This window comes from Microcaecilia unicolor, chromosome 6, assembly GCF_901765095.1.
Source record: "Microcaecilia unicolor chromosome 6, aMicUni1.1, whole genome shotgun sequence".
NCBI lineage: Eukaryota > Metazoa > Chordata > Amphibia > Gymnophiona > Siphonopidae > Microcaecilia > Microcaecilia unicolor.
The window spans coordinates 243,550,377-243,559,570 of record NC_044036.1 but is presented as its reverse complement, the minus strand read 5'-3'; the positions used below and the strand labels follow the sequence as shown (position 1 = coordinate 243,559,570).

The following is a 9,194-nucleotide window of genomic DNA, read 5'->3' as shown; positions in this document are numbered from 1 at the left end:
ACAGGAAAAATTACCAAAAAAAATGCAGAATTTTAAAATCTGAGTTTTGAACATCGCTATTTGGATGTGGCCAATCCAGGTCACAAATACCTGGGATCTTGCCAGGTATTTGTGACCTGGATTTGCCACTGTTGGAAACAGGATGCTGGGCTTGATGGACCTTTGGTCTTTCCCAGTATGGCAATACTTATGTACTTATGTTTTCCTGTGAAAACCATCCATTTGCCGCTTTGTGCAGCCTTTGGGACGTTTTTCTCTTTTGAAACTGAGCTCCATTGTGTCCTAGCCCTGGAAAGGTTAGTTTCTATTGAACTAAAGCAAGAGGAAGCTGCCAAAACAAAATTAAAATAACCCCCCTAACAATAATTGTACTGACTACTCTGTGAATGTTGGGGCTTTTTGTATCTGAATAAATATCAGTCACCCTGAACTAAAATTGTAAAGCCGGTCTAGAAATCCAAAATACTACATTTTTTTCCCCTTCCCTACCATTTTCAGAAACTGAGAAAATGGTTGATGCTCTGGCCTCTAGGGTCCCACCTCTAGACGTGGTATGTGGAGCTTTCACTGTGCTGCTGCCCCTGGCAGGGCACAAGGCCAACAGGTTGAGCGAGTCGGGTCCTGTTGGGAAGGAAGAATGTTGTTGGTGTGGCTCCAGGCAGGGAGTGGCAGCTACAGATGCTTGTCGGGCTGCCTCAGTGCCTCCCTAGGAAGCTGTGTACTCACCTAACAAGTCACCAAGCAGCTGAGCACTAACACTCGTCTGCAGCAGGTGAAGGATGGCTGAGTCCTTGAAAATTGAACTCTTTGTCAAGGTGGGTAGTCAAAATATCATGTCAAACAGGGTATTTGGATGGAGCTTTGTAGTAAGAGAGAACGAACAAATTAACTAGCTGTGGCATTTATTTATTTTTCTTTCTTTCTACCTAGCATATTTGTGTGTGAGATACTTACTGGCCTGTAATAAGGAACCCTTTTATTACTGACACGGTTTTTCTTTTTTTATTTGCAGTATCTTTTGCAAAAATTGTTACCTTTGGAGAGTTCAATATTTAATCCAAATTTGTTCTGTTCCTGAGCTGTCCTCAGTCCACTGTGTATTTTCCCTGTGTGTGTATAATATGCATTTGTAGTTAATATACGTTCTACATTGGACGGTAATAGATTATAAACTTTTATCGGTAGCATCAAATGTTTTTTTTTTTCGTTTGAATAAATAACTGCATGGCTTCAAAATCCCAAAGCCCCTGGTAACACAGGGTCGTTTTGAAAATGAAAATATCGCTCAGTTCCTACTAACCCCCCCCCCCTTCCCCACCATGCATATGAGGTTTTTCCAGTCCCCCCTCCCGTAGCAATAATGAGAATAAGAGAATTCTGTTGTGTTGTTGTATCCATCTGACTTTAGGTGTATACCTTCTGCATTCATATTCCACCCCCAATAGCCCCAAAATACTGAGAGAGCTGGGGAGAGGGGGGAAGAAATGAGTTCTTATATTGCCCCCAAATAAATAAAAACTATTACTTCAGCCTGCAGAAATTGGGGTACACAACTAAAACACTTTAGTTTCCTAATGTTTTAACTTGAGTTTTTGTTCCATTTTTGTTTCATTCAGCTTTTTTCTTAATTTTTTCAGGGTTTTTTTTGGTTCCTTTTTTTTTTTTAGCATGTGCAATTAACAAAATGAAAAAGATATCATTTCCATTTTGTGTCAAAACAGCTGCTTACTTAGAAACAGTAAGAGTGGGGAAAGGGTGGAGAGTCAGGCCTGGAAGAAATCTGGTACCTCCATATTTCCACCAAGAACACAGGTATCCATCAGAAGCAGTTGGTAATTTTACAAATAAATCAGTTTTCTAGTGTCTTGGTTCTATAGATGCTGCTACTGCCTCTCAGTCTACAGAGCTACACCTAAACATGGGAGTAACTAGTGAGGTAATTAAATTTGCTGATGACACAAAGTTATTCAAAGTTGTTAAATCGCGGGAGGATTGTGAAAAATTACAAGCGGACCTTACGAGACTGGGAGACTGGGAGACTGGGCGTCTAAATGGCAGATGTCGTTTAATGTGAGCAATTGCAAAGTGAAGCATGTGGGAAAGAGGAACCCGAATTATAGCTATGTCATGCAAGGTTACACGTTAGGAGTCACGGACCAAGAAAGGGATCTAGGTGTCGTCGTTGATGATACGTTGAAACCTTCTGCTCAGTGTGCTGCTGCAGCTAAGAAAGCAAATAGAATGTTAGGTATTATTAGGAAAGGAATGGAAAACAAAAATGAGGATGTTATAATGCCTTTGTATCGCTCTATGGTGCGACTGCACCTCGAGTATTGTGTTCAATTCTGGTCGCCACATCTCAAAAAAGATATAGTGGAATTAGAAAAGGTGTAGAGAAGGGCGACGAGAATGATAAAGGGGATGGGACGGCTTCCCTATGAGGAAAGGCTAAAGCGGCAAGGGCTCTTCAGCTTGGAGAAAAGGCGGCTGAGGGGAGATATGATAGAGGTCTATAAAATAATGAGTGGAGTTGAACGGGTAGATGTGAAGCGTCTGTTCACGCTTTCAAAAAATACTAGGACTAGGGGGCATGCAATGAAGCTACAATGTAGTAAATTTAAAATGAATCGGAAAAAATGTTTCTTCACTCAATGTGTAATTAAACTCTGGAATTCGTTGCCAGAGAATGTGGTAAAGGCGGTTAGCTTAGCGGAGTTTAAACAAGGTTTGGATGGCTTCCTAAAGGAAAAGTCCATAGACCATTATTAAATGGACTTGGGGAAAATCCACTATTTCTGAGATAAGCAGTATAAAATGTTTTGTACATTTTTGGGATCTTGCTGGGTATTTGTGACCTGGATTGGCCACTGTTGGAAACAGGATGCTGGTCTTGATGGACCTTTGATCTTTCCCAGTATGGCAATACTTATGTACTTATGTACTAAATACTTATACAGTACTGTACAAATCCAGGTAAAGGAGACTCCCTGCCCTGGGGAGCTTCCAATCATGGCACACAATGAATTGGAAACTATTTTAAATTTTTCACAGGAATCGAATATTGCATACATTTAGCAAATTGGATTTTTAAAAATTTTACCACAGAACTTACTGGTTCTTGGTGCAGTAGCTACCCCTGATCTGGTGCAGGAAACCAGAAGCCTTGGCCATTTACTTCAGATCAATGCTTGCCTGAAGTTCCAGTAAACAGCAATTACAGAGGAGGCAGTATGTGTTTATTAAAGCCTCAAACATTACCACCATCTCAGAAATAAAAATTAGAATGAAAGGGGAGGTGGGGGAAGAGAAAGGCTTTTTGACCTGGAAGAGAAGGCAGTGAAGAGTTCCCCATCTATTTTTTTCTATATTCTTTATTCGAATTTACTATAACACTATGGCTGAGAACAGGACTAAGTGGTTTACAAACTGAAAACAGAAAGAAAGGAACTCCTTAATTCAGATAGGAAAGCAGAGAAAATCGCATTCAACACAACACAGGCCTAAGGGAGGAAAGACCGAAAGGAAGGGAAATAGGCGATAGAGGGAGCGAGGGAAATATAGACACAGCACTCGTTACCGATCACCAAAGGTCTGCCTAAAACGTCAAGTCTTAATGGCAACTTTAAATTTGGGAAGGGACAGTTCAGCTCTGATTTCCAACGGGAGGCTATTCCAGGTATCAGGAGCAAGAAAATAAACACCATACTAGTGTTTTCATGTTGGGTTAGTCTAGGGCCGGACAGAATCATAAGATGATCATTCATGGGATGCAAGGTGTGGGAAGGAGAGTAAGTGATAGTAAGGGAGGTGAGGTAAGGAGGGAGCCCAATACGAAAGGCCTTAAAAGCTAAAGAAGAATCTTGTATTGTACCCAAAAGGAAACTAACCAAAGATGGTCTTTAAAAAGGTGACTCACATGGTCACACTTTCAGGCATGACATAGAACCCACATGGCAGTGTTCTGCGATGATTGCAATTTCTTTATAGCGGCTTGAGTAGCACTGGCAAAAATAACATTGCAATAGTCAAACCTGGACATGAGTAAAGAGAGGATAAGGGCATGAAAAGTCAAGGCATTATTAACAAAGACTTTTTTCTTATTCTATACCTTGGATAACACTTTCATTGAATCAGACTCTTAGGATTTTAGCTATTTAGGGGTGTGGTCAAAGGTGAGTCTTGGACCCTCTAGTCAGTGTCATTGGTATGGGCCAGTTAGAGAAGAAGTGGTGATAGTGTCAACATCTGCACTGCTTTATGCCCACCTATGTTAACCTCAGGCTCCCACCAAAAAAAAAATCAATCCTGGCTATGCCACTGTATTTACTAAGCAGTTAATGTGGGAATTAGTAACACCATGGTGACTTGACAGCACACAAGAGCTCCCAGGTTAGCTGCCTTAAGTGGAATGTGTATACAATAAATGCCTTGCAGTTATCATGAAGATAGTTACCATGCATTAAGGGGATAATTCTGTAAAGTAAGAGTTAACATTTATGTGCTAATTATGTAAAGAAATGTTTAGAAAAATTGCATATATGATTATATGTGCACACATATGTATCTAAATGCCAAAAATGCAACTAAGTACTATTCTGTAAATACACGCATACCTTTCATAGTACATTTTTACAGGTAGGTGTACACCTAGGTGGAGTCAGGGCAGAGAGTGAATGGAACTCACATGTATATGCATACCCCTGGATTCTATATATGGTGCATTCAGTTGCATGCGTTAATTTGAATATGCGTCCAATTTGCGCATACAACTTAATTGATTAACGAGCCAATCAGCACAAACAATTGGGCAATAACAAGCAATTATCAATAATCAGCAATAATTAGAATTTACATGCACATTTTTAGGTGTATTATATAAAGAGATGCACATAAATTCTAGTGTGCAGATCTAAAAAGTGGGTATGGCCATGGAAGGGGCATGGGCAGGTCATGGACATTCCTAAAATTTATGTGCATTGTTATAGAATTAGCAGGATCCGCACCTAATTTACACGAGGGTGTTTACACCAGGTTTTTATTGGTGTAAATGGTTGATCCTAAATATAGTCACAGCTCCCGGCACTAAGTGCTATTCTATAAACAGCACCTAACTGTAAGCATGGTTTATAGAACAGCACTAAGCGCTGTTTTGACACCAATTTTTTAGGTGCCATTTATAGAATCTAGGCAATGTTGGATAAAATATTATACATTGGCACATATCTCCGGTATATAGGTGTGAGCACTTGTGTCAGCTCTATGGCTGCTGCTCCCTCTAAGCTGAACGGGAGTCCTCTACCTATAATACTGCCGGTGGGTGGTGCTGTCTCATCACATTTTCACCAGGAAGCTCTGCAGGACTTCAGGGAACCTGCCTGTCCCTACCAATTGAAAGCACAATATTGAAGCTCCGCCCCCTACTGGTAGCAATGTAGTTGGAGGATTCCTGCTCAGCTTAGAGGGAGCACTACTACTACTACTACTATTTAGCATTTCTATAGCGCTACAAGGCATACGCAGCGCTGCACAAACATAGAAGAAAGACAGTCCCTGCTCAAAGAGCTTACAATCTAATAGACAAAAAATAAATAAAGTAAGCAAATCAAATCAATTAATGTGAACGGGAAGGAAGAGAGGAGGGTAGGTGGAGGCGAGTGGTTACAAGTGGTTACGAGTCAAAAGCAATGTTAAAGAGGTGGGCTTTCAGTCTAGATTTAAAGGTGGCCAAGGATGGGGCAAGACGTAGGGGCTCAGGAAGTTTATTCCAGGCGTAGGGTGCAGCGAGACAGAAGGCGCGAAGTCTGGAGTTGGCAGTAGTGGAGAAGGGAACAGATAAGAAGGATTTATCCATGGAGCGGAGTGCACGGGAAGGGGTGTAGGGAAGGACAAGTGTGGAGAGATACTGGGGAGCAGCAGAGTGAGTACATTTATAGGTTAGTAGAAGAAGTTTGAACAGGATGCGAAAACGGATAGGGAGCCAGTGAAGGGTCTTGAGGAGAGGGGTAGTATGAGTAAAGCGACCCTGGCGGGCAGCAGAGTTTTGAACCGACTGGAGAGGGGAGAGGTGACTAAGTGGGAGGCCAGCAAGAAGCAGATTGCAGTAGTCTAAACGAGAGGTGACAAGGGTGTGGATGAGGATTTTGGTAGAGTGCTCGGAAAGAAAGGGGCAGATTTTACGGATGTTGTAAAGAAAGAAACGACAGGTCTTGGCAATCTGCTGGATATGAGCAGAGAAGGAGAGAGAAGAGTCAAAGATGACCCCAAGGTTTCGAGCTGAGGAGACAGGGAGAATGAGAGAGCCATCAACAGAAATAGAAAACGGGGGGAGCGGGGAGGTGGGTTGGGGGGGAAAATGAGAAGCTCGGTTTTGGTCATATTTAATTTCAGGTGGCGTTGAGACATCCAGACAGCAATGTCAGACAAGCATGCTGAAACTTTGGTTTGGATGCGAGGTGAGATATCAGGGATAGAAAGGTAGATTTGGGAGTCATCAGCATAGAGATGGTAGGAAAAGCCATGGGATGAGATTAATGAACCAAGGGAAGAAGTGTAGATAGAAAAGAGGAGGGGACCAAGAACAGAACCCTGAGGTACGCCGACAGGCAGAGCGATAGAAGTAGAAGAGGATCCACCAGAGTGAACACTAAAGGTGCGGAGGGAGAGGTAGGAAGAGAACCAGGAAAGGACAGAGCCCTGGAATCCAAATGAGGACAGGGTATCGAGAAGTATGCTGTGATCGACAGTGTCAAAAGCAGCGGAAAGATCAAGAAGAATGAGGATGGAATATTGACCTCTGGATTTAGCCAGTAACAGGGCCGTGCTGACACAGTAAGCGAGGTAAGCAACGCAGGGGGGCGCCAACAGAGGGCGCCACTCACTTGCAAAATCTTTTACCTGAAGTTGTGATTCTCCTCTCTCCCCTGCCCTTCCTGCATCAGGAAGTGAAGGTAGCCCAGCAGTGCTGAGACAGACATGCTGCTCTGCTAAAGCTGCTTAAAAGAGTACAACCAGCAGCTATTTATGGCTTTGGTGGGTGAACAACTTTCATTCAGGGTGAGCTGGAACAACATTCAAATTAAAGAGAACAGGTTTGGAGGCAGGTGTGCAAGTGAGACTGGGGAGAAATAAAAAATAAATAGTGTAATTGTTATCTGTAAGTGGTTCAAAGTTTTTGTTTTTTGAGCATGTACACTGAGAGGAGGGCATGACTGCAATGATGTGTACATAATTATCATATCTACAGCTAAAATCCATTTAATTGGCTGAGGTTCAAAGAGGAAGTTTAGCTGACATATAGTGTAGAATAGCTGGTAAGTAAAAACCTGATTGCTTTTTTTGTGTGTTTGTTTTTATATAAAACATTCTGCTTGAATAGGGAGAGTTTGTGATATTTGAAAATACATTTTGCTTTAATGAAATTGCTAAACTTTAGAGTCAGAGACTTATCAATGAGGGATACATACAGTGGAAAGGAAGCCCTGGAAACAGAGTTAAGAGGACAGATACCAGCAACAGAATCAGATACTGGGCCAGCATGATCAGAAAAAGAAAGTCACCAGCCAACAAAGGTAGAAAAAAAATCGTTTTATTTTCATTTTAGTGTTTGGAATATGTCCACTTTGAGAATTTACATCTGCTATCTTATTTTGCAATGTATAGCAGTCTCCAAGAGACTGGGCTCCCAGTGAGCCAGGGAGGTCGGTCTGTGTAAATGAGATGAAGAGACCCCCCCTCCCCCCACTGTAACAAAGACAGGAACATGCATAATCAAAGCTTAGGTCTCTGCAGTTACAAGGGCTGGCCATTCCTAATTATGCTAATAGTTTTTAATAGGCTAAGTTCCACTGAAAAGCCTCTTTATAAAGGCAGTTCTTTCTCTGGAGAGCAGTGTTAAGAAACAGCAGGAATTGTGTTTATTTTTTTTAAACTGCTTTCCCGTGTAAGCTAATTTACAGTTTTCTAGTATATGCTTGACATTGAAGGGTGTGGTAGACGCTTTTGTCAGGTCTGGCTGGGCCTGTAGTTTTCAGTCTAAAGGAAAGACAGGTAGCAATGGAGAAACATCTAATGAAGAAGCGAGACGGGGGGTGGGGGGGTGGGGGGCACCAACTGATAGTCTGCAGGGGGGCACCAGAGACCCTTGGCATGGCCCTGACCAGTAATAGGTCATTGGAGACTTTAGTAAGCGCAGTTTCGGTTGAGTGGAGAGGGCGAAAACCAGATTGTAGTGGGTCAAGAATAGCATGTGAGGAGAGAAAATCAAGGCAGCGGCGGTGAACAGCACGCTGAAGTAATTTGGAGAGAAAAGGAAGGAGGGAGATGGGTCGGTAATTAGAGGGACAAGTAGGGTCGAGTGAAGGCTTCTTAAGGAGAGGTGTGACCACAGCATGTTTAAAGGCAGCAGGGACAGTCGCAGTGGAAAGTGAGAGGTTGAGAATGTGACAGATAAAAGGAATAAGAGCAAGAGAGATGGCATTAAGAAGGTGGGTGGGAATGGGATCAGAGGAACAGGTGGTACATTTTGAGGAAGAAAGGAGAAGTGTAGTTTCCTCAATAGTAACTTCAGGAAAGGAGGAAAGGGAATGAGGGGAAGGAGAGAGAGGGGAACGGACTAGTGGAGGGAGAGGTGGTGAGGTAGAAAAAGCAAGGTTTATCTTTTGAACCTTGTTGTGTCTATGGCTGGTGTAATGCTCATGCCTAACTGCATCAGTGCATATATATCCAGTTATGCTTGTAGTCTATAAAGGAAGGTAGCACCTACTTTAGAATATGTGCCACATAGGTGCCCCGTTAAAGAATTACCCCTTAGTTGTTAATGCAGCAGATAACACAGAACAGTTAACACCAGCTCAGTAGGTGGAGTTAAGTGCATCAGTGTTATCTGCAATACACTTTGGGGTCCTTTTACTAAGTTGAGGTAAGCATTAATGTGTGCTTGCCGCAGCTTAAAAGGGTGAGGTGTCCCATGGTAAGTTTCAAATGTGTGTATATTACCCTTGCACTAAAAAAACATATTTTTAATTATTTGACTAAGGGGGTGTGTTTGGGAGCAGAGTGGGTCTTTGTGTGCTAATCAGTTAGTGCATACAAAATAGGTGTCAGCAAGTGCTCATATGGTAATTCGTTTAACGGCAACATTAGCACATGGCCAATAATAGGAAAAATAGAAAATCATACATTTTCTGGCTGTGGTA

The 9,194-nt window shown here is 42.2% G+C and overlaps 1 protein-coding gene across 1 annotated transcript in view; it reads left to right on the top strand.

Moving 5' to 3' along the window:
• Positions 1-707: 707 nt before the first annotated feature.
• CLIC3 (chloride intracellular channel 3) overlaps positions 708-9,194 on the top strand; it is a 65,891-nt gene continuing 57,404 nt past the window's right edge. Inside the window, exon 1 of the mRNA XM_030206042.1 lies at positions 708-815. Coding sequence (XP_030061902.1) covers positions 780-815 — 36 coding nt within the window. The 5' untranslated portion in view covers positions 708-779. The remainder of the gene's footprint in view (positions 816-9,194) is intronic.